This window comes from Microcebus murinus, chromosome 15 (assembly GCF_040939455.1).
Source record: "Microcebus murinus isolate Inina chromosome 15, M.murinus_Inina_mat1.0, whole genome shotgun sequence".
Taxonomy (NCBI): domain Eukaryota; kingdom Metazoa; phylum Chordata; class Mammalia; order Primates; family Cheirogaleidae; genus Microcebus; species Microcebus murinus.
The window spans coordinates 24,717,656-24,743,425 of record NC_134118.1 but is presented as its reverse complement, the minus strand read 5'-3'; the positions used below and the strand labels follow the sequence as shown (position 1 = coordinate 24,743,425).

At 37.7% G+C, this 25,770-nt stretch overlaps 1 protein-coding gene across 4 annotated transcripts; it reads left to right on the top strand.

The window, feature by feature from the left end:
* The first annotated feature begins 2,463 nt into the window (after positions 1 to 2,463).
* ZNF322 (zinc finger protein 322) lies at positions 2,464 to 24,892 on the top strand. 4 transcript variants are annotated; one of them, XM_012742067.3, is made up of 4 exons: positions 2,464 to 2,765; positions 3,598 to 3,686; positions 15,946 to 16,016; positions 20,568 to 24,892. In XM_012742067.3, exon 4 carries the CDS (start codon positions 20,728 to 20,730, stop codon positions 21,934 to 21,936), a length of 1,209 nt encoding a protein of 402 aa, XP_012597521.1. In that variant the 5' UTR covers positions 2,464 to 2,765; positions 3,598 to 3,686; positions 15,946 to 16,016; positions 20,568 to 20,727; the 3' UTR covers positions 21,937 to 24,892. The 4 variants fall into 4 exon arrangements, with proteins under 4 accessions (XP_012597521.1, XP_012597523.1, XP_012597524.1 ...); XM_012742069.3 differs by lacking the exon at positions 3,598 to 3,686; XM_012742070.3 differs by lacking the exons at positions 2,464 to 2,765; positions 3,598 to 3,686 and adding an exon at positions 2,772 to 2,966.
* Positions 24,893 to 25,770: the final 878 nt, after the last annotated feature.

The window sequence follows — 25,770 nt, the reverse complement described above, 5'->3', positions numbered from 1 at the left end:
ATTTCACAGATCCTCTTCATAGAGTCAGTATAGGATACTGGTACCAAGCACAGACTCAGAAGCCAGGGCGCTGCTTCACAACAGTGGCACTGCTGACAACAACCTCTTAATCGAAACCCTCTACTTTGGATGTCATGACCTATTTTTGTTTTCCTTATAATTTGCTACCTGCTCCTTCGTATTCTTTATCCTTGCTTCCATATTTAAAACTAAAATAAAATAATCTTTCTAAATATTTTAAATTGGGGAATAATTGCACTATTTCCACACTTATAATTCCCGGAACAGCTTCCCATTTCTTACAAGATGAAGTTCACTAATTGAAATCAGATATATATCTCTGTGACTTATTTCCTGTCTTCCATTCTGATGTCGTGTTTAGCCAACTCTATTCCTTCAAGCCTCACCTCCTACAGTCTTTTCTAACTCTTTTTCAAACTAAGTCTTAACTAAGTGCACCATCTTTTTTTTTTTTTTTTTTTTTTTTTTTGAGACAGTCTCGCTTTGTTGCCCAGGCTAGAATGAGTGCCGTGGGGTCAACCTAGCTCACAGGAACCTCAATCTCCTGGGCTCAAGCGATCCTTCTGCCTCAGCCTCCTGAGTAGCTGGGACTACAGGCATGTGCCACTAAGCCCGGCTAATTTGTTTTCTATATATATTAGTTGGCCAATTAATTTCTTTCTATTTATAGTAGAGACGGGGGTCTCACTCTTGCTCAGGCTGGTTTTGAACTCCTGACCTCGAGCAATCTGCCTGCCTTGGCCTCCCAGAGTGCTAGGATTACAGGCATGAGCCACGGCGCCCAGCCTAAGTGCACCATCTTTATGCTCCCAAATTACTTTATACGATTTTTACCTCTACCACACCTTATGACACCTGCAGTCTCCATACTAGACTGAGAGTCATTAAAAGAATGGTACTGAGTCTTACCTGCCTTTAAATTCCTAATATCCAGCATAGTGTCAGAAGAATTCGAGGTGCTCAATAAATGTTTAAGTGACTAAAAAGACACGTTGCTTGGGCTAGTGTCTCTTGAAAGAAAAGGCTGAATAATTCAATTTAACACTTATTCAGACTTTTTTTATATGTAGTGCAGAGATTAGAATCCAGTTTGCTTTTTTTTTTTTTAATTTTTTTTTTTATTTTGGCATATTATGGGAGTACAGATTTTAAGGTTTCAATAAATGCCCATTTCCCCCCCTCCCCCCAAAAGTCTGAGTCTCCATCATGACCATCCCCCAGATGGTGCACATCTCACTCATTATGTATGTATATACCCACCCCCCCAGTTTGCTTTTTATTCCAATACTTCCACAATACGCTCACCACTATTGATGCAGCCATAAGTAAAGTGGTTGCAAGCATAGGCTCTGATATCAGACTGTTCACATTTCAGCTTCACTAGTTACTAAATACGTAATCTTGGGCAAATTACTTAATCTCTCTGTGCACCACTTTCCTCCTAAGACATTAAAACACATCTTACAAAATTTGTGTTATAACTGAATAAGATAATACGTGTAAAAACAGTGTTTGGTACGTACCATACACTCAAACAAGTTATTAAAAGTTATTTTAAATATTAAGACCGCCTTGGATAGAATATTTTGGCCTTACTTAAAAGTTTCATTTAAAAAATCCCTACAAAACTAGAATATGCTGCAGCTCCTCTACGGAAAAATTCTGTAAATAGAAACATGCTTAATCTTGAACACGTAACCCTGATGATGCTCTCAATGCTCTCTAACCCCAGCACTTGGCTCACACCTTCAAGTCCTTGGCCACGCTGTAGAGGCTTCTATATTCCTAGTACTCATTCTTCCCCTTTGATAGCTGAGGGCTTTTTAAAACTTTGTTTTCATTGAACAATTGATCGGGAGAACATACACTTGTGTACTCTGAGAGACATCTCAGTTCTACTTTAGCCTACACATAGGTGATTAGTCTTAGCTGATTCCAGCCAAAAAAGGTAATCAGAAAGGACTGGGGAACCTCCAACAGTATTTTTCCCGCTGCTGTTTTCTCCACCCACACAAGGCCACCATTACCCCCCTTTCACAGCATTTCATCCATCTTGCTGGCCCCATTTTCGTGGGTGACAGCGCTTCTGCTGTGCTTTTTCGGAATCCTCCATCACTTCCAGACCTTCCGGGTGCTTTTCTCAGGGTCAGTGGCATCTTTCTCTAACACGCGACTCCTGACTTGAGTTCTCTTTGAAAAGTTCTCTTTGGGGGAACTATAATATAAACTGCAAAACTGCTGGCGTTGTTTCTTCTTAAAGTATCAGCGAAGGCCGCTCTTCAATCCCAGCCTTCCAATGAGTCAGTGCACCCCCTCCGTCCCAAATCGCCAAGGGCCCACTGAGCGCAGGCGCCCTCGGGCCCCGCCCCTTTTCGAAGGTTCGGACCCCATTGGTCCAGAGGCCGGGGGTGGAGCGCCCTAGCCATCTGGGAGGGGTGATCATGTGACTTGCGGGGGTGGGGCTGCGTCGGCTTCTTCCCAGCCCGGCTGAAAGGATTTGCGTAGCCGGCCTTGTTGGCCCTTACAGCGCCCGGTGGGCGGCCTGGCCCCAACTTCCCTCGCCAAGCCGCGCAAAAGGAGTTTCTCCTGGCTCTCGTCGATTACCCGGGTTCGCTTTCCTTCCCTTTCCGAAGCTGGGCCCTTACGTCCACCACCGCGGAGACTGCGGCCGCCGGATTCGAGTGTCCGGAGAGTAACCGGAAGTGTTGTCCCCAGGCCTAGGGGCGGCGCCGGCGGCTGCCAGGGTAAGCGCGGCCCGTGGGGCCTGAGAGGGGCGCGGCCTGCGGTGCCCAGAGATGGGGGGGCGCGGCGGGACCGGAGACTCCCTGGCTCCAGTCGAGGGGGAGCAGCCCCTGTTCCTCTACACCGAGTGTGGTTTGGGCCCCACTGACGGCGGACGGAGGACTGAAAGACGGTCAATGAAAAGTTGAAAGAAGAGAAGCTTGGTACGGTGGTTCCTGGTGATAATTATAGTAAACATTGCCAGGCACTTTTCTAAGCAATGTCGACCTTTCATATGTATGGGGGGAAAAAAAACGTTTAATCGAGTTTTCCTTCCATATTCAGTGCAGAGGTTATGTTGTAGTTCATTCTGTATGCAGAATAATCTGGTTTGTTTAATCATTTCATAACTATTTCTTTATAGAAAACTGTACCATATGTAACTTTGTATTATATACACTTACCACATGCACCTTGAGGTTCATAGTGATAGATGAATGGGTCCTTGACCTTAGAAATTGAGATAATACAAACAAAAACAATTATGAGAAGGAGAAAAATTAAAGCAAACAAGAAAAACAGGGATTAGGGTTTTGCTATGAATTTAAACTCAGTCATTATCCAGGAAGATTCTTGATATTTTGTCGAGAGCTCGTCGGGAAGGAACTGATTGTGACAAGTAGCAGGTACTACTTGGAGGAGAGACAGTTTAAGCAAAGGCGGGTTGAGGTAAGATACAGTTAAAGGATGCTGTCTAGGACTGGAGAGGAAATGGGACCAATATTGAGATGGCCAGCTCTAGAAAAATTATAAATCTTACAAAGTCATCTTCTACATTACTGGTTTTTCTTCTAGGAAAGGGAAGAATTGAGTATTGTGACTAGTTCTGGACTAGACACCTTTTGGAGCCAAAAGGAAGGCAGTCTTGAGTCTTTCTAGTTATGGTAAGTGGTATATGTTTCTATATAAATGTAAGGATGAAGGGCCAGGCGTGGTGGTTCACGCCTGTAATCCTACATCTCTGGAAGGCCAAGGCGGAAGGATCGCTCAAGGTCAGGAGTTCGAAACCATCCAGAGCAAGAGCAAGACCCCCGTCTCTACTAAAAAAATAGAAAGAAATTAATTGCCTAACTAAAAATATATAGAAAAAAAAAAATTAGCCAGGCATGGTGGCACATGCCTGTGGTCCCAGCTACTCCGGAGGCTGAGGCAGAAGCCAGGAGTTGGCTGATGCCATGGCACGCTTGCCCGTGCAACAGAGTGAGACTCTGTCTCAGAAAAATAAAATAAAAAAATAAATATGAGAATGGAGAGCAAAGGACAGAAAGGAATGGGAGAGGATACATGGAAAAAGAAACTGGCCCTTTCTTAGCTCCTAAGATAGAGGAGTGGTAAACTGAGGCCTAACCTAACAATTTAAGTGTATTTTCTATTTATTTATTTTCTGCTTCTTTCCAACATTCATATTCACAATAGATTTGCAGTAATTGCTTCTTGATTGATTTGCAGCACAAAGAAGGTGGTGTGCCCAATGCTTAGGCAAGTTCTGGAGTCAGAAGATGGATATTTAAATTGTGGTTCTGCTACTTACTAGTTGTGAGTACTTGGGTGATTAACTGCCCTAAGTATCAGGTGTTTTTTTTATCTGTAAGGTGCAGACACTGGTATTAATAACTATATTATAGGGTTCTTGGGAGGAGTGATATAATTCATGTAATCAATGAAAACTGAATAAGGTAATTAATCCAAAGCCTAAGGCCTATACAGTAAGAATTATCTATTTTTTAGATAACGCTGTACTAGCTTTGTCTCGTTGCCTCATATATCTTTTAACTGTGAAGATAACCTGGAGCTCTCAAGTTCTGTGACTTAGCTTGTCTGCTTAGGCTTTTGTTGCCTGCCTGCTTATTCCCCGTACTCTGATCCTAAGTGTGGAATAGAGTACCAGTCTCTTCATAAGATGGGATAAGGAAAGATTCTAGAGGAAGATATCCTGGATCTCAGACTTGACAGATGCATTTGGGTTTACCAGATGGACCAGCCAGGGCCACTGGCCTCGCCTGTTATATTGTTACGTGGGCTCCAAGGATGATGATGGCCTTTTGGTTCTGGTGTTTATTTGTTCATTCTTTTCATTAATTCAATAAAAGTATTCTAGATGCTAGGGATATTGTAGCTAACAAAAGACTAAGTCTCAACCCTAATTGAAGTTATATTCAAAAGGCAAAAGAATTTTTGTTTATGTATTTTTGTTTTCTATATATAAATTATATGTATAAAATATATACCAAAAAGTTGGATGATGATAACTGCCATGGAGAGAAATAAATTGGTATAAGGGGACATGGGCTATTTTAAATAAGGTAGCCAGGGTGTGCTTCTTTTTGAGGAAGTCATTTTGAAGCAAGACTTGAATCAAAGGAGCAAGTTGTATGGGGGAAGAATATTCTGGACAGAAGGTACAAGTACAAAAACTCTACAGTGGCCTGTCAGGCTGAAGATTGGCAGAGTTGCCACATTATGTAGAACAGTGAAAACTTCCGATTTTCCTCTGAGTGTGATAGAAAACAATATTTTAAACTAGGAAAGTGTCAGGGTACTCTGGGGTTTGATAGCCAGACTATATTTTATTTTCTAGATAATGACATCTAAAAGACTTAGATATAAATAGGAAAATTATTTCCTTATTCTTCAATTTTTTGTTCTTGGTGCTCCACACTTTATTGGCTGTTTAGGGCAATTATGATACCTTGGACTGATCACTTCAGGGAATAATCTGATTGATTTACCAGGCTATGATAAAGCTCAGGGTCCTTTATTTCCATTCTACTCTCCTATTGTAATAGTAATATACTCCTTAATAGGAATATACATTTTGAAAGACAAAACTCCCACAAACCCTCCATCTTATACCACCTGTTTGTGTGCCTTTGTATCTTTGTGGAATATATGATTCTGAGTTGGAATTCTTCCTTTTCCTTCTAATATTGCTACATATATTTTTTGCATGATCTTCATACTAATCATTAACAGGCTGAATTATTTAGTTATTTTAAATGAATTTTGAACAAAACTTTGAACAAGAATCAGGCACAGAGGATAGGTTCAATAAATGTTAGAAGTTTTGTGCATGTGAAGGTGGAATTAAAAGAATAGTAGAACCTAGCATTTACTGAGCATCTCCTGAGACCAAGGCATTGAGCTTAGTGCTTTACTGACAGTCTCACTTCTCATAGCAACTCTATGAGGCATGTAATATCTTATCTGTTTTATCAAAGGGGGAATTGAAGTTGAGGGAAGTTAAGTAACTTACCCAAATCTCACAGCTGCAAAGGAGCTGAGTGGGATTTTGAACCAAAATCTGATTATAGAGCTTAAACTTACTTTTAGCTATCAAAATATACCTACCTTTAGCAGCCATGTTTTTAAAAAACAAAATAAAACACCTTTTAATTTTGAATTAATTTCAGACATATAAAAACTTGCAATATGGTAACAAAGAACTCTCATAAGTGCTTTACCCATAGTCCCTAAATATTAATATTTTTACCATGTTTGCATTATGATTCTTTCTATGTATACACATGTATAAGCCTATTTTGTGCTGCTGTAACAGGTGATACCACAGACTTTGTAATTTATAATGAACAGAAATTTATTGGCTTATGATTCTGGAGGCTGGGAAGTCCAAGATTGAGGGGCTGGCATCTGGTGAGGGTTTTCTTACTGTGTCGTGCATGGCAGGAGAGCAAAAAGAAGGCAAGAGTGAGCAAGAGAGTGCAAGAAGGGACTGGAATTATCCTTTTGTGAGGAACCCACTTCCATAATAATGAACCTACTCTTGCGATAATGGCATAAATCCATGAGGGCAGTGCCCCATGACCCAAGCACCTCCTATTAGTGTGTGCTTCCCAACATCATCACTTTGAGGATCAAGTTTCTAACACATGAACTGTGGGTTTTGACACAGGTACAATGACATTTATCTACCATTTATAGTATACAGTATAGTTTCACTGCCCTAAAAATCCTTTGTGCTTCACCCATTTATTCCTTCCTCCTCACTAACCCCTGACAACCATTGATGTTTTTTACTGATTCTATAGTTTTGCCTTAGAAAAGGCTTGGAATATCATAGTTTGAATCATACAGTATGTAGCTTTTCCAGGTTGGCTTCTTTCACTTTGTAATATGTATTTAAAGTTCCTCCATATCTTTTCATGGCATGATAGCTCATTTCTTTTTAGTACCGAATAATCTATTGTCTGGATGTACCACAGTTATTCATTTACCTATTGAAGGACATCTTGGTTGCTTCCAAGTTTGGGCAATAATGAATAAAGCTACTACAAACATTTATGTGGAGGTTTTTGTGTAAGCATGAGTTTTCAACTCATTTGGGTAAATACCAAGGAGTGTGATTGCTAGATTATATGGTAAGAGCACGTTTAGTTTTATAAGAAACTGCCAGGCTTTTCCAAAGTGCCTGTACCATTTTGCATTTCTACCAGCAGTGTATGAGCATTCCTATTGCCTGACATCCTCACCAGCACTTGATGTTATCAGTGTTTGGAGTTTTGTCCATTCTGATGAATGTGTAGTAGTATCTCATTTTAATTTGCATTTCCCTAATGACATATGATATGGAGCATCTTTTCATATGCTTATTTGCCATCTGTATATCTTTTTTGGTGAGGTGTCTTTCATGACTTGCCAATTTTTTAATCCAGTTTGTTTTCTTGTTGTATAAATATATAAACACAACACATATATAGTATATTTGGGATATTTTATACATTTGGAATAACAGTCTTTTGACACATACGTTTTCTGCAAATATTTTCTCCTAGTCTACCTCTTGTCGTCTTATTCTCTTGACTGTCTTTTGCGGAGCAGAAGTTTTTAATTTCAGTAAAGTCTAGCTTATCATCATTTTTCTTCCATGGATTGTGTCTTTGAGTGTTGTATCTGAAAAGTCATTACCATACCCAAGGCCATCTAGATTTTTTCGCATGTTATCTTCTGGAAGTTTTACAGTTTTATATTTTACATTTAGGTCTGTGATATATTTTGGTTTTTTAAATGTATTAATTTTAATTGACAAGTAAAATTCGTATATATTTATAGTATAAAACATGATGTTTTGATATATGTATACATTGTGGAATGGCTAAATCAAGCTATTTAACTTGAATTACCTCACATCATTTTTTTGATGGTGAGAATACACTTAGCAATTTTCAAATAAACAGTATATCATTATTATAGTCACTGTGGTATACAGTAGATCTCTTGAACTTATTTTTCCTGTTTAGCTAAAATTATGTCCTTTGACCAACATCTCATCCTCTTGCAGGGGTGGGGAACCTGCGGCCTTAAGACATGTGGCCCTCCAGATCCCCAAGTGTGACTCCTCAACCAAATCCAGACTTCACAGGAACAGATCCCTTTATTAAAAGGATCTATTGTGTAAAACTTAGATTCAGACAAAAGGCCACAATAAAGAAGCCAGAAGGCCACATGTGCCCCCAAGGCCACAGTTCCCCACCTCCAGAAATCATGCAGTATTTCTTTTTGTGCTTGTCTTATTTCACTTAACATAATAATGTCCTCCAGGTTCATCCATGTTTGATGCAAATGACAGGATTTCCTTCTTTTTTAAGGCAGTATAGTATTCCATTGTGTATATATACACCACATTTTATTTATTCATTCTTCCATTATATGATCCATTTGGAGTTAATTTTTGTGAAGAGTGTAAGTTCTGTGTCTAGATTCATTTTTTCACATGTGGATATCCAGTTATTCCAGCAAGGTTTGTTGAAAGACTATCTTTTCTGCTTTATATCGCCTTTGTTATTTTGTCAGAAATCTGGTCACTGTATTCATGTGAATGTATGTGTGTATTTTTGGGCTCTCTATTCTGTTCCATTGATTTATTTGTCTATTCTTTCATCAATACTACACTTTTTCTCGATTACTGTAGCTTTGACCATATAGCTTTAAGTATAGTAAATCTTGAAGCCAAGTAACATTAATCCTCCAAATTTGTTCTTCTCCTTCGATATTGTGTTGGATGTTCTGAGTCTTTTGCCTTTCCATATTAATATCAGTATGTCAATATCCACAAAATAAATTGCTGGAATTTTGATTGGGATTATACTGAATCTATAGATCAAGTTGGGAAGAACTCACTTCTTGACAGTACTGAGTCTTCCTGTCCGTAATGTGGAATATCTCTCCATTTATTTAGTTCTTTTTTGATTGCTATTATTAGAATTTTATAGTATCCTTATAAAAATTATGGACATATTTGGTTAGATTTATACCTACATATAGGCAGTCACTGTTACATACAAGATACATTCATGAAACATGTTTAGGTAGAATTTGAATGTAACTTGGATCCCTAATGAACAGCATATATAAGATAATAATAAGAGGAACAACAATACTATAATGGCTCATCTGTGGTAATAATAATAGAGAATAATACTGTAGCAATAATAATACCCTGTACTCTAATAAGTTACAGAAACTGTTGTGCTCTTTTAGTCCAAACAGAACATAAAAACAAACTTACACAAAAAAATTTAGATAGGAGAAATTTCAAAAACGAATATTAAAGGTTAACACTCATCTAATGTTGTATCAGTGTCTTGCTTATTGGAAGGGGCATTTTTGAGGCAGAAGGTAGACTAACATTAATTGGAAGATGGTGATGGGGAAATGGCTGGAAAGGATGATGTGGGTGTGGAGAATCAGGATTTGATTCTGTTGCTGGAGGAGAGGAGTTTACCACTGAAGTTGGTTTCATGAAAAAGTATCTAGGGTTGTTTGCACAGCTTTTTCTTTTTTTTCATCATAAATGGCTTTGTAGCAGCTGATGTTCTCACCAACCAAATGGTAAACCTCTGTAAACCACCCAGTGTTAGGAAATTGCTCCTGAAACTTAGCAAATCATGCTTCAATGAGATGAAAGCCTTCAGCTTTTGTCGTAAACTTTCTTAGCTCTGGATCTTCTGATTCTTCGTATTCTTACGTTTCAACTGCTTCTGTATCTGTCTATGAGGCTAGCTAGCCACTAGAGTAAAGATACTGTGCCAACGAACTGCTTACACCATGTGGATTTGTTTACATACACAGAAGAAACTAGTTCCCAAATTATTAATTTAATTATTTATTATCTTTATGGGGAGCCTTGGGAGCCCATTCGTAAGTATGGAACGCCGTAAGTCAAGTGGTCCATAACCTGGGACTGCCTGTATTTCATTTTCTTCTTTTTATTTTTTATTGTAAAGCAAAGAGCATTGATGTATTTTATTTTGGGGGTGCTAATATCAATGGCATTGTGTTTTTAATTTCAAATTTCACTTGTTCAATGCTAGTATAGAGGACAGCAATTGACTTCTGTATTAACCTTGCATCCTGCAACCTTACTGTAGTCACTTACTAGCTCTAAGAAGATTTTTATTCATTCTTTCAGATTTTTACCTAGACAGTCACATCACCTTTAAACAAAGACAATTTTATTTTTTTCTTCCAATGTGTATACCTTTTCTTTCTTCCTCTTGTCTTACTGCATTATCTAGGACTTCCAGTATGATGTTGAAAAGTAGTGGTAAGAGGGGACATCCTTGCCTTGTTGCTAATCTTAGGTAGAAAGCTTCTAGTGTCTCACCATTAAGTATGATGTTAAGTGTAGTTTTCTTGTAGATGTTCTTTGTCAACTCGAGGAAGTTCCTCTCTATTCCTATTTATTTCTGTCCTTTTAATTTGCATTTTTCTGATTGTGAGTGAGATTGAATATTCTTTTTTCTTTTTTTTTTTTCCGAGACAGAGTCACACTCTATTGCCCAGGCTAGAATGCCGTGGCGTCAGCCTAGCTCACGGCAACCTCAGACTCCTGCGCTCAGGCAATCCTACTGCCTCAGCCTCCGAGTAGGCATGTGCCACCATGCCCGGCTAATTTTTTTTTTAATATATACATATTTTTTAGTTGTCCAGCTAATTTCTTTCTATTTTTTTAGTAGAGATGGTGGCTCGCTCTTGCTCAGGCTGGTCTCGAACTCCCGATCTTAAATGATCCTCCCTCCTCAGCCTCCCAGAGTGCTAGGATTACAGGTGTGAGCCACCACGACCAGCTTGAACATCTTTTCATATGTTTAAAGGGCATTTTTATATTTTTGTGTGTGTGAGAATTGTCTTTTTCCTGGTTTTCTATCAGGTTTTTGTTGTTTTCCCTCAACTTTTAAAGAAATCTTTATATGCTAAGTATATTATCCCTTTATCTCAAATATTGTTACACTGTTTTCTCTAAGTTTGTCCACTGGCTTTTGACTTTAATTTCTTTTACAAAAAGAAATACAAAATGTTTTTATTTTTAGTAAAATGACAGAAAAGGTTTTTTTACCCTGATTAAAGTGGATTTAATTTTATTGATTAAAAACAAGTGTCCAAGAGCCAGGCATGGTGGCTGCCACTTGAAATCCCAGCTACTCAGGAGGCTGAGGTGGGAGGATTGCTTGAGGCCACGGGTTGAATACCAGCTTGGACAATGTGCAGAAAACCCCCCATCTCTTTAAAAAAGAAAAAAAAAAAATTGGCCAGGCTTGGTGGCTTATGCCTGTAATCCTAATACTTTGGGAGGCCAATGTGGGAGCATTGCTTGAGCTCAGGAATTCAAGACCAGCCTGAGCAAGAGCGAGACCCTGTCTCTACCAAAAACAGAAAAAATTAGCCAGGCGTGGTGGCATATGCCTATATAGTCCCAGCTATGAGGCAGGAGGATCACTTGAGCCCAGGAGTTTGAAGTTGCAGTGAGCTATGATGATGCTACTGCACTCTACCTAGGGTGACAGAGTAAGACTCTGTCTCAAACAAAAAAAAAAAAAAAAAAAAATAGCCTGGCATGGTGATGTATGCCTGTGGTCCCAGCTACTTGAGAGGGTGAGGCAGGAGGATCTCTTAAGCCCAGGAGCATAGCTATAGGGAGCTATGATTGGGCCACCGCACTCACTGCAGTCTGGGCAAAAAGCAAGACCCTGTCTCTTAAAAAAAAAAAAAGGGTTTAAGGCTATGAATATTATTTTGATCACTGCTTTAAATTTATTCCTTGGCTGGGCGCAGTGGTTCACGCCTGTAATCCTAGCACTCTGGGAGGCTGAGGTGAGAGGATCATTTGAGCTCAAGAGTCGAGACCAGCCTGAGCAAGAGCGAGACCCTCTCCCTACCAAAAAAATAGAAAGAAATCAGCTGGAAAACTAAGAAGTATATATATATTTAAAAAAATTAGCCAGGCATGGTGGCGCATGCCTGTAGTCTCAGCTATTTGGGAAGCTGGGGCAGGAGGATTGCTTGAGCCCAGGAGTTTAGGTTGCTGTGAGCTAGGCTGATGCCACAGCACACTAGCCCAGGCAACAGAGTGAGACTCTGTCTCAAAATTAATTAATTAATTGATTCCTTAGATTCTAATATGTAATATTTTTAATTATCAACATTTAGAAATTTGGTTTTTTCAATTTTTCATTTCCCCTTTCACTGAAGAGTTAATAGTTTATTTTTTTCACATTTGAGAGGACATTTTGTTATGTGATATTTTAATGAGTTTCTAGTTTTACTGTAAAGTGTTTCTTATAATATGCCAGTTTATGGAACTCGATCCCTTCTATATGATCTAATTTGTGACAGATTTTTTTTGAATGATTCGTGTGTGCTTGAGAAGAAGGTGAACTCATTATTTTCAGGGTGTAAGGTTCAATATATATTGAACTTTTTAATTAGATTCTTTAGGCCTTCTGCATCATTACTTATTTTTGGCCCACTTTGTCTTTTACTAAGAGTAGTATGTTAAGCTTTCCTGTTTTTTTTTTTTTATCTTTTACAGTTTTGGCTTTGTAAATTGTGGCTGCTGTGTAATGTGGTACATAGATAATTATGACAGTTACAAGCTTTACTGTAATTTAAAAAGTGTTTTTTTTTATGTTTAATGCTTTTTGGCTTGAGCTCTCTTTTGCCTAATACCAGGATTGCAAGCCCTACTTTTATTGTTTTTTATTTCCTTGTGTTCCTTTTCTCATCTCTATTTTTAGCCTCTCTGAATCACTTTGATCTAGGTGTCTCTTGTATTTATTATATAGTTCTTGCTTTGTGAGACAAGGTGAATATCTCTTTAATAGGTGTGTCAGCCTCATCCATATTCATTCAGATGATTGATGTTTGGTCTTAACACTGTCATATTACTTACAATTGCATCGTGTTATATTTGTCCAGGTTTTTTTTTCCTTACATAGTATGTTTTCATTGCTCTTTCATAACTTTTTTTGAATGTTTGATATTTGTTATATTGGCTACATTTGTACTTAGATCTTTTGTAATGCCTTTAGTCACAATTTTGTATTTAACCTTTAATTATCTGTGTTTCTTTTTAGTTTTTAATAGTATCCTTTATCTCTTGCCTGCTGTTAATATAAATACAGTAAGGAGTCCTCTCTTATTCACAGGCAATACATTCCAAGACCCTCAGTGGGCACCCTGAAATTGCAGATAGTACTTCACCTTATATAGACTATGGTTTTTTTCTATACTTGTGATACAGTTTAATTTATAAATTAGGCATATTAAGAAATTAACAATAACTAATATTAAAATAGAACAATTGAAACAATATGCCAGCATTACCACTCTTGCACTTTGGGGTCATTATTAAGTAAAATAAGAATAACTGGAACACAAGCACTGTAACACCATGACAGTCATCTGATAACCAAGACAGCTATTAAGTGACTAACAGGTGATTAGCGTATACAGATGCTCCTTAATGGGAGTGAGACCTGGTAAACTCAAAACTCATCAAGTTGAAATATCCTAGGTTGAAAATGCATTTAATGCATGTAACCTACTGAACATCTTAGCTTAGTGTAGCCTACCTTAAACGTGCTCAGAATATTTATGTTAGCCTACAGTTGGACAAAGTCACCTAATACAAAGCCTAAATTATATGAAATGTTGAACATGTCATGTAATTTATTAAATACTGTACTTATACTGAAAGTGAAAAACAGAAAGGTTGTATGGATACTCAAACTGCAGTTTCAACTAAATGTGTATCACTTTCACACCACTGTAAAGATGAAGAATTTTAAGACAAAACATCATTAAGACAGGACCGTCTGTACAGGGTGAATATGCTAGACAAAGGGATGATTCACATACCAGGAAGGACAGATAGCAGAATTGTGACAGATTTCATTATACCATCTATAGCAGTATGCAATTTAAAACTTATAAATTGTTTGTTTCTGGAATTTTCTGTTCAATATTTTTTACCTCAGCTGACCATTGGTAACTGAAACTGTGGAAAGTGAAACAGTGAATAAGGGGAAATTACTGTAATTAATGAAGTTAATTTATTTACTTAGTTCTTTCCCTCTTTCTTCTAATTTTTTTTATTACACATTATAAAATGTGTAATAAGGTTACTAATTCAGTAGTTCCCCCTTTTGTCATCCTTGTAAAGTTGCTTTTTTTTTTTTTAACTTTGATAGTATTTTTAGAGCATAGTCAGGGGAAAGATGATACTTTTTAAAAAAAATTTTCCTAAATCTTAAAGGACCTCAAGTTTCCCCATCTTATTTCTTTTCTCCTTCACTGTGCAGATTCCAAAGAGTTCCCGCTCTTCCTTTTTATTCTTTTGTTGCCTGAAGAATTGCCTTTCCAGGACTGCCTCTTCAAGTCCTGTGTGTACTGTAAATCTCTTTCCTATATCCTGCTCTAATCAGAACTCTTTCCTTTTTTTGTACTTAGGGTGGGTTCTTCTTTCTGGTAGTAAATTTTAGGTCAATCTTATCCACTGCTACCTCTCCTCATCTTTTTACCTCAAATTCCCAGATTATCCTTGCTCTCATTGATAGCTAGTGGCTGGAATGTGATAGCTGGGATTTGGTGACAATGTGAGCTCTGTGTAGTATATTTCTTCTTATCGTTCTTATTGCTTTAAAGGATGGGTTGAGAGATTTGGATTTTTGCAGCCACCATTATCCCCTCTGACTTTGTTTTCTTAACATGTTCTTTGTATTTCCACTAGAAATATTTTATTTCTTTTTTTCCATATTTAAGTCAGTTTTCTGTCCATTGATTTCCATGGGAAGTCAGTTTTCAAAAATTGGTGTGGAAGTTCATAGGTTTTCTTTTTGAAAAGTCTCAGTTGACAATTATGTTTTACAGTTTCCCTCACATCTTCATTTCAGGCTGCATTGAGTTCAGGCCAGAGGATACTGAGGGGACCGAAAAAAAAAAAGTAAAGTCACTGCTAGTTGGATGGTGTTTTAAATTCTGGTCTTCCCTGATCTGCTTGCTGTTTACTTTTCAGAGTTCTCAAATAGCTAGGTCATAGATTCTGTCCAGATTTCATAGTTGTATACAGTGGGAAGAATCGGGTTGGCATGTGTTTACTCTGTCTTACCTGGTACTAGAACTGTCATCTTAATACTGGCAGCTATGGGCTAAGTGTCATATACCTATATATTGTTTGGCTCGAAATAGTTTCATTTTTCCTTCTAATCCATAGGAGCAGAAAGGTTGTTTAGGGAACTGAAAGTCTCAGTAACTAAGAATAAGGCAGATTAAAGCTTCTGAGGAAAGAAAGACGTCAGTGTTAACCACTGTGCTCTCTGACTTCTTTTTGTGTCCATTATTAACTACCTCCTGAGTTATGTCTGAAATATAGATCAACTTAGGCTGTTGTAAATTTTGAAAAAACAAAATTGTGATGATTGCGTGGCCTCCAGTGATAGGTGGTGGTTTTGTTGTAGTCCCAATTATACTTTGTAGAGCCCTATTGTACCTTAGATCAGAACAACCTGAGTTCCTGTGGGCGAGATGATGCCTTAGTGTTTTTAGAGTACCCTGAGATTGAGTGTTTAAGGGCCCTTTCCTTCAATGTCGTTATAATCTATAACAACATTGTTATAAGCTATAGATTGTGCAGATGGATTATAGATTCTTTATTGTCCTTTTTTCCAAAGAGTCGGATAGGATGGTTTAGGACTTATAGCTATTCTCTACAGAATTGAACTTAAGGAATTACATAAGAAAACCCATCTGTTCTTTTTAAATTTAGTTTAGACATTGTTAGGTCCTTTGAATGCAAATGATCTAATGCTAAATCTCACATTTATGGCTTTTTATCCTTATGTTTTACAGAATGCTATTCTCCTTGAGAAATCAAATTCTCACAACCAGGAAGTGAATGTTTTCTTCCATCTGAATTCTAGGTAAGCTACAGTTACTTTAGTCTCCTTCTGTTTTGTATACTGCTTCTCATCAGAGTAGCTCCCATCCCCTGTGGTGGTCAGTCCTTTTCTTTTATTGGATAAGGAGAGAAGTAGAATTTCAATGATAATTCATTCACTAACTTCGTGCCTGGCACTATTCTGTATACTAGAAAAAGAACATCAAACAAATCAGACATCCTTGCCTTATTTTAACAATGGACAGTGTACCAATAAGTGAATTACATAGTATGTTAGAAGGTGATAAGTGCAGTGGGGAAGAGTAAAGCAGAAAAAGGGGATAAGAAATGCTGGAACATGGGGAAAATTCACAGGTTTTTAAATAGAGTGGTCAGTAAAGGCTTCCCTGAGAAATGACATCTGAAAAAATAGTCATCAAAGGAATTAAGAGAGAGCCATGCACATATCCGAAGAGAAAAGACTATAGGCGGAAAAAAGGAACGGCATAGACCTTAAGAGGAATATGTCTGGATGAGGACATATTTGCGGAAGCCATTGTGGCTGGATTGGACTATGCAAAGAAAAGAATAATAAGAAAGGAGGTCAAAGAGGCAGTGACAGGGGCTGGTGGGGCAGCTCAAATGGGGCCTCTTAGGCCATTGTGAAAGTGAGAAGTGATAAGACTAATTTGTACTAGGGTGGTAGCAGAAACTGGTGAGAAGTTAGATTCTGGATGAAATCTGAAATGGAGCCAACAAATTTGACTGCTTGATTGTGCAGTGTGAGAGAGAAGAGTGCAGGATGACTCCAAAGTTTTAGCCTTAGGAAATAAAGGGTGAATTTGCCATAACAAAAATGAGGCAGGTGATGGCTGGAGTAGATCTGGAGTTCAGCCCCAGTGTAGGTCCTTTGCTCACTTCCTTTGACTGTAAGGCAAAAACAGATACTTGGCATTTAGCTTTACAAATGCAGTTTAGTATAAGAAAATAGTAACACTCTTTATGATACTTCAGGCTTCGAGGATTGATTGTGGCAGGGACAAAATATACTCTGGTCTTACAGTCTAAGGAGTTCTTCTGTGATGCTATGAGAATCACCTGAAAGATGTAATTTGAACCAAAAAAATGTAATTTCTAGGACATTTCATAGATCATGGACATATGATATGTTTGAAATGTAAGATTTATAGTCATCATATTTCACATAAACACTTCTATTTTATTAAGCTTATCTATTTTCTCAAAGACTGTTTAATAACTTCCCTGTTATTAGCCTTGCAACACCTTTTTTTCCCATTCTGTTACTCTGTGATCACAATGCTGTATTGAATCTATGGCTTGACTCTGAAGAAACTGCACTACTTCCACCCCATTCAGTTCTTTCTCCTATCCCCTAAAGTACATTTCTGTATTGACATTTGAAGCCTTGCTATGTATTTTTATGTTTATAGATAACTTTCACTTATTACAAGAGTAGTCTCTGTGCCTTTCACAAGGAAAGTATACAAATTGCTGAATGGAAATTAGAAAACTGTGGTTAGCAAATGGATGAAATAGAAAGTCATCTGTCACCTCATTTCCCGGAGATAATCATGTTAGTACCATATCTTCTAGTACATAGAAAAACTCCTTAGACTATTAAGACCAGAGTATACTTTATCACTGCCATAATCAACCCTCAAAGCCTGCAATATCATTTTGACTCACTGTTTTCTGTGTGTGCAGGTGGTTCAGTTGAGTTCTAGTCGATTATACTTACTAGTGTGCTGTATTCAATGAGCTTTAACACATTAACTACCATGAGAATTGTATTTAACTCACCCTAGTTTTGACCCTGGGACCATGGGAAGCATATATAAAATCTTATAGATGTTCTTATTGTTACAGTTAATATTGGCAATTTAATTCTAAAAATGTGGATTAAATGAATAGAGGTCAATAAATTTCATTTTTTCTATTTATGTTTACCTTTAAATTACAATCAAAATTTTTATTCTATTTTCATAATAAAACACTGTTGCCCCAAGGAAAAGTTTCTGGGTTTTTTGTGTGGTAGTCAATGTGTTAATATTATTTCCTTTACAAATGAATATATATATAGGCTCCACACATTGGATATTGGACCTGTTTGAGAATTTAATGAACTGTGGACTTTCTCCCCAGAAAAAAGCACATACACTGAATGATATTTTTCAGTCAGTTTCAGAGGTTTCATAGGTTATCTTAGGAGTCCATTGATGCTAAATAAGAATTTCTGTTCTAGGTTTGAACACTGACTACATGTCAAGGAATTTTCTAGGTGCTAGGGAAGCAGCAGTGAATGAAATGACAAGAAACCCTTGTCCTTTACAAGCTTACATTCTATGGAGAAAAACAAAACAGGAAAGGAGAGGAGTGTTGTTTGTATGAGTCAGCTGGAATGGAGATGTGTTATAATTTAAAATAAGATAGTTGGAAATGGCCTCACTGAGAATATGACAGTTGAGCAGAGATTTCCATGAGGTGAGGGAGGGAACCTTGAAAATACCTGGAAAATGAGCCCTTCATCTTCCAGCCAGGGAGAGATAGCAAGGACAGAGACCCTGAAATCAGAGTGGATCTGGCTTGTTTGAACAACAGCAAAGACCCAGGTTAACTGGAGTGCATTGAGTAAGTAGGGGAAGAGCAGAGAAATCAGTCAGAGTGATAACTAAGAATCAGATATCTTAGGATCTTGTAGGTTTCTAACAGGAACAGTTTTGGTGGAATAGTGAGGGTGGATATCTGATTAGAGTATGTTCCAGAAACCTCGGAAAATAAGAATTGGAGACAATTAACAGATTGGTTTATTTTGAGGAGTTTTACTCTGAAGAAGAACAGAGAAATGGGATAGAAGCTCAGGGTTGAGGTGGCCAAGAGAAGTTTTCTTGTTGGTTCTGCTTTTGTTTTTTAGAAGAGATAATAGCCAGTATACTAATTAGAATGATCCAATGGAAAGGAATAAATTGATAACACAGGAGAGGATGGGTAGAATTGCTGGAGTGGTGTCCTTGTGAAGATAGGGGGTAAAATCCAGTATATAGATGGAAAGGCTGTCCTCAGATTGAGCAGGGGCATTTTGTCATCCATGGTGACATTGTGAAAGATGGAGATGGAAAGATGGAGTGTTTGACCACACTTGTAAAAGGTTGGTTGATGTGGTGGGAGCATGTGGAAGGGTTTTTTGGTTTGGTGTTTGTGTTTGTGTTTTATTGTTGTTTTGCTTGCTTGCTTCCCTTTTCTTAGTAATATAAGAAGCAAAATGTGTCAGCTTATATTCTTAGGTGAAGGATGGGGGTGCTGAATGTATGAGAGGATCAAATGTATGAAAAGATTACTGAACAGAGTAAATGTGAAGGATGTGGAAAAATAGCCTTTCCTCCCCTTTGGTTTCTCACGTTTGTTTTTTAATGTATAGTTGACAGTTCATAAACATAGTGACTCATTACTCCCTATGAACTTCTCTCTTGAATCAACCCAACTTTCTTTTATTAGCAGTAGTCTACATTTCTGTATTTCCTGTTGGGCATGATATCTTTAACTCATGTAGTGTTGTAGCCTTAGGGAAAACAGCTTTTGAGTAGAAAGATTTCAATCTCTCTCTCCATTTTCATCTCCTAGTCACTTGAAGATGTGGCTGCATCCCTTACTCAAAAGGAGTAAGAGCATTTGGAGTCTGAGCAGAGGGCCCTTTCTCTTAATGTTATAAAAGGATTATATCACTGTGATCTTTCTGTGTATAAAGATTTTTATTTTTTTTTAAGATGCTCAATCCTTAGGCATTTCTATAAGTGTGTATTCTTCTAAACTTCATAATGAAGAAAATAACATTTTTTCACAACTCTTCACTATACACAGAAAAGCCTGGTATAAAAGCTGTGTTCCAAACCTAGGCTTTTATCTGTAATCAATCAGGATTTTCGTTTTTGAGCAAAGTTTGTGTTTATATGATTATATCAAAGCAGAATCTTAGGCCCTTTTATCATAATAATGATAATAAGAGCTAATACACAGTGCTTACCATGAGGTCAGCAGTGATTTGTTATTTAACTCAACTCATATTACAGATGAGCAAACTAGACACAGAGTGGTTAAGAAACAAGTCTAATATCACCCAGCTAGGAAGATAGAGTCGTAGGAACCTTACTTCTCTGGCTGGGCACTGGGAATGCTAATGGTCATTAACCATTTCCTTCCAAACCTTTCTACAGAAAGCACTACAGAGATAGTCATTTGCAGTCCCTTTTGGTTTGCTTTCTTCATTAGTATGAACAGGCATACTAATTATTAGACCTGTCTTGATTTCTCAACTGAAGCAAGAGGAAGAAGAGTCCTGGTTTTGAGATTACCCAGATTCATTAAAGAAAGAATTTTTACTGTTAGTTTCCCATATGTATTGCTGATCAGTTTTATATTATTATTAAAGGGGAAAACTAAATGGCTGATTTCAATCTATGTCAAAACCTAGAAGACAGACTCTGATATAGAATTTCTATCTTTTCTGCAGTGATTTTAATTTTGAGGATTTTTTTCTTAGTTATAGGAATATAAATAATATTTCTACTTTGTCTCACAGGGTTGGAAATAGTGTATGCGATGCTGGAAACATATAGAGGCTCATGACTGAAAGGCGTGAAACAGATGTATCTTCTAAGTTCTTATCAAGAAAATGACTACGAAGGCAGTGATGGGTCAAGAAGACCAGTGGAAAACTCCTTAGGAGAGAGCCATAGAAAATGTACACTTCAGAAGAGAGATGTAATCAGAGAACTCAAAAAAGGAAACTATATCATGTATGCCCTCAGAAGGGTAAAAAGATTTTTATTCGTGTGCATGAGATTACTCAAATAGATGATCAGATATATCAGTGCCTTGAATGCGAGCAAAACTTCTGTGAAAATTTAGCTCTTATTATGTGTGAGAGAACGCACACTGGGGAGAAACCTTATAGATGTGATATGTGTGAGAAAACCTTTGTCCAAAGCTCAGATCTTATTTCACACCAGAGGATCCACAATTATGAGAAACCTTATAAATGTAGCAAGTGTGAGAAGAGCTTTTGGCATCACTTAGCCCTTTCAGGACACCAGAGAACACATGCAGGTAAAAAATTCTATACATGTGACATTTGTGGCAAGAATTTTGGTCAGAGTTCTGATCTGCTTGTCCACCAGCGAAGCCATACAGGCGAGAAACCGTATCTATGTAGTGAGTGTGATAAATGCTTTAGTAGAAGTACAAACCTCATAAGGCACCGAAGAACTCACACAGGTGAGAAACCATTTAAGTGTCTGGAGTGTGAAAAAGCTTTTAGTGGGAAATCAGATCTTATTAGCCACCAGAGAACTCACACTGGTGAAAGGCCCTACAAATGTAATAAGTGTGAGAAAAGTTACCGACACCGTTCAGCCTTCATTGTACATAAAAGAGTTCATACTGGGGAAAAGCCCTATAAGTGTGGTGCCTGTGAGAAATGCTTTGGCCAGAAATCAGACCTTATTGTGCACCAGAGAGTGCACACAGGTGAGAAGCCGTATAAATGCTTGGAATGTATGAGAAGTTTTACTCGGAGCGCCAACCTAATTAGGCATCAGGCAACTCACACTCACACTTTTAAATGCCTTGAATATGAGAAAAGTTTCAACTGTAGCTCAGACCTTATAGTGCATCAGAGAATTCACATGGAAGAGAAGCCACACCAGTGGTCTACATGTGAGAGTGGCTTCCTCCTAGGTATGGACTTTGTTGCACAACAGAAAATGAGAACTCAGACAGAAGAGCTACATTATAAATACAGTGTATGTGATAAGAGCTTCCACCAGAGCTCAGCCCTTCTTCAACATCAGACAGTACACATTGGTGAAAAACCATATATCTGTAATATGGGTGAGAAAGGTCTTGAGCTCAGCCCTCCCCATGCATCAGAAGCCTCACAGATGTCTTAACCAGACAAGTTATAATACCATAAAAATGTATTTACATGTCAGAGAACTCATTAAGATAAGAACCCTAGGCAAATCTAGACTTTCCAAAGCTCAGAATTCAGTGGGGACCAGAAAGCCTGCAATTGTAGGAAATACAAGAAATGTTTTGCCCAGAGAGCTGCCCTAACAGAATACCTTATCAGTCACTCCAATGAGAAACTCTACAAATACCTGGAGTTTTGGAAAACCTTCAGTCTGCGCTCAAATTTCATGACTGATGAGAAAATTCATACAGGTCAGAAACCTTACGAATGCAGTGAGTATGAGAGAGCTTTCTAGCAGAGCTCAGCCCTCCTCGTTGTAAGAGAATTCACACCGGAGAACAACTTTTAAAACGCCTTCAGTGTCAACAGTGCTTCAGACAGTATGCACATCTCATTGGACTTTAAGAAAACCCACCTTGGGGAGAAACCTTAGCAAGTATGAAAAAAGCTTCTAACAGAACTCTGACTTTCTTACCCATCAGAGAAGCCATACTGATGAAAAAATGTATATTTGTCTCAAGTGTGGCAAAAGCATTAGTTGGAGAGCCTTACTTGGATTTGCACCCCCTCAAAAAAAAAAAAAAACACAACAATCTGAGGAAAGACTTGTAACAGGTGTCTGAATGAGAAAAACTTGTCAATGATCAGCTCTTGTGGTACATCAGGGAACTCACATAAGTGAAAAGCCCCATAAATACCTTGAGTCTGAAAAAAGCTTTGCTAGAAGCTCCTATCTTACTGAGCCCCAAAGAATCCATTCTGCTGGGAAGTTTGCTCCAGTGAGAGATTCAGTTGTGGGTGAGAATCTGTGTACGTATATGTATGAGAAGAATTGTTCTCATAGTTGACCCATATAGTAGAGATGACTTTAAATGGAGTCAGTATGGAAATAGTTTTCGTAGATACCCAGAAACTTGTTCTGGGAGGAGCTAGGGCAGGTCAGAGTAGACCTAATGGGTAACTCAGGTAAAGATGCTTTTCTTTTATCTGAACCACTTAATGATTGCTTTACTTTTTTAAATTCAGAAACCCAATAAAGGAAAGGACCGTAACCTTGTGATACAAGGTGTGACATGTGTTACTGTTGGGGGAAAGTAGTATATTGCTTCTGTTGATTTTTTTAATCCTTTGCTACTAATATTTCGATAGTAACATGGGAATCTTCCTGGCAGTGAAAAGAACTAAGAAGCGAGGGTAGTTATCCTAGATCAAAACTCTCCCAATAGTTTCCCCTTTGCAGGACCAACCACATAAGGCAGAATACTCAGCTTTTTACTTCGTATGAGTTGAGGCATACCCTCAAACGTTTCCTTTTCCCTAAAGTATATTTCAGGTTGTCACTGATATTTGAAATTTCTATTTTAGAGATTTTTTTCAACTCAAAATGCAAATTCCAGGATAATGGTTATAACTTTGTGAGTATCCATATTTTTGTGATTTCATTTACCGTCTCTTTCAGTGATAGACACCACTAGTCAGCTCCTAGCAAAATGGCTAGGGAAAGCCTGAAAGAAAGTTTAAGCCTGAGTGGGCACTGTAAAAAACATGTAGTGATGCACTGTTAATAGAGGAACAAGACTTTTTTTTTTTTTTTTTTTTGAGTGACTTCAAACCTGGTGTTCTTTTCCCTCCATTATCCTGCTGTTTATAGCAATTCAAGCCCCATAATGATACATTTTTCATTTATTTCAGTTCTGCCAAGGAAAGAGAAAATACCTTTTAATCACAGGGAAAGGATTGCCATCACCACAATATAAGGTATATATTTGGCTTGGAATGCAAGATTCTAAATGCTTAGAAGGAAAAAGTAGTTGGCAGAGTCATCAGAAGTTTAAGGATAAGCACTTGTCTCCAGTTTAACAGGATAATTATGATTGTCTTTAACATTCTCTAGAAATACTATAATTAATCCAGAGATCTATCAGTGGTCACTTCTCAGTTTTTTTCTTCCCTCAGATTAAAAGACATTTAAGATTCCTACAGTATTTGGAACTCTGTAGACTGGTGAATAAATACTTTGTTGCTAGTTTGAGTTCTCTGGTTTTGGTTTCATTTATCCTAGCAGATCCCTAAACTCCACAGAGTATTGGCATTTGGATTCATGAAGTTGGCCAGCTGCTACACTGTTACCTTGTATATGGCTCTAAGCTTTGATCCTAATAATTCATTAATGATCATGATAATCTTAGGGCTAGTCAATATTAGATCATAGTGATAAGGAATCTGATTCTAGGATATTTTTTTCTTTTAGAAAACAGATCCTGGAAGTTTATTTGATCTGACGTGTTTCAGTAATTTTTATAAATAGCTCTTATACCATGAAAAGTTGCCCAGTATGATAAAACACAAAAGATGTATTTTTTTCTCTTTGGTGAAAATCATGCCTATCACTAGTATATGTTTGACAGTTGTAACACTTAAAATAGTATGGGGTGTAAGGCATGGTGGTAATGAAAATTAGTCCTGTGACTACTTGTTAATCATTAGAGAGAAACTTGGAGAAGGGGACAAAGTTGGTATCATTAGCAGGGCAATGACTTGCCCCTTCTTTCAACTAATCTTATTGGTAATTGTTTCTAGTCTTTAAGTAAATTAACGAAGGACCATCCCTCAAACAGAGAACTTTGGGGGTATAAAATAGGTCTGAGAGCTTTTAACCATGGGAGAGAAGGGTGTTGGTATTATTCATATAGCATGACCTGAGGTTGGAGAGGACCACTTGGGAGCCTGTAACCAAAACTAGAAGGTAACTTCTGGGATGGATGAAGGTTCCCTTTAAGCAGTGCCAACCTAAATCTACCTCAGGTAAGTAGTTAGAGTAACTTTTTCAAGATTTCAGACCAAATGAGACAAATTGTATTCAGTTGATGTATTCCTATACCTTAATGTTTTTGTTTGCCCTTAATTCTTAAATAAACATTTATTCTGAAAAACTCCATTTTTGTCTCCACTGTACTAAGAGAAACAGTATTTCCCCTACGCTTGCATGAGAATAAAGTGGATATTCATGTGATGCTTAGGCCTGGTGGTGGAGATAATCACTGGACCATCTCTAGAAATCCAGGAATTTTTGATGCTGAGGCAGAGAAGAATAGGAACCTGAAAAGCATATTGTTCATGCTCTGCTGTGGACATCAGATCCTTTTGGACCCACCTCACTGCGTTACATAAATAGCACAGGGAGGAGGAGTAATCATTTGAACTGACCATACTCAGAGCCCTGCTCAAATTCAGTAGCAACAAACCCATCTGTGTTTTGTTTTTTTTTTTTTTTTTTTTCTACCTGAAGCTGAACCATCTGTGTTTTTATGTGGTTTTTGTTTGTTTGAATAACTGACACTCTCTAGGGAATATTTTGAATTTGCAATTCCCAGTAGAGTCCACATTTGGGATTACAATTCTTCTCTTCTTATCATTTGATGAATTAGGGTTGGGTGAGGGAAGTAGTATAACAATGGTTGCACTGACTTACCTCCCATTCTAAAGTCTGCCCCAGTTTATATCCATTTGCCCTGTCATCAGAATAGGTCCCAGGGTTTTAAGTGGCTTTCATTGTGAAAAAGGATAAGAGGGAGATATGATGGATAGATGAAAAGGAGAAGGGAAACTGCTACAGCTACAAGTTTAGTTTTTCCTCCTGATGTTCTTTGTACAGTGGTGTGGACAGAACAAGGCCTGCTGCCTTCTTACTTTTTTTCTCCTAACTTACAGTGATGCAACATCCCAACAGTGAAGTGGACTGTGGTGGGAAGTATTTCTGGGAAAAATACTAGTTATGTCTCCTAGAAGTAACTGAAAGATAAATGATGCC

Excerpts from the sequence above, each read along its gene's own strand:
- ZNF322 (XM_012742069.3), top strand. The coding sequence starts at position 20,728 with ATGTACACTTCAGAAGAGAGATGTAATCAGAGAACTCAAAAAAGGAAA.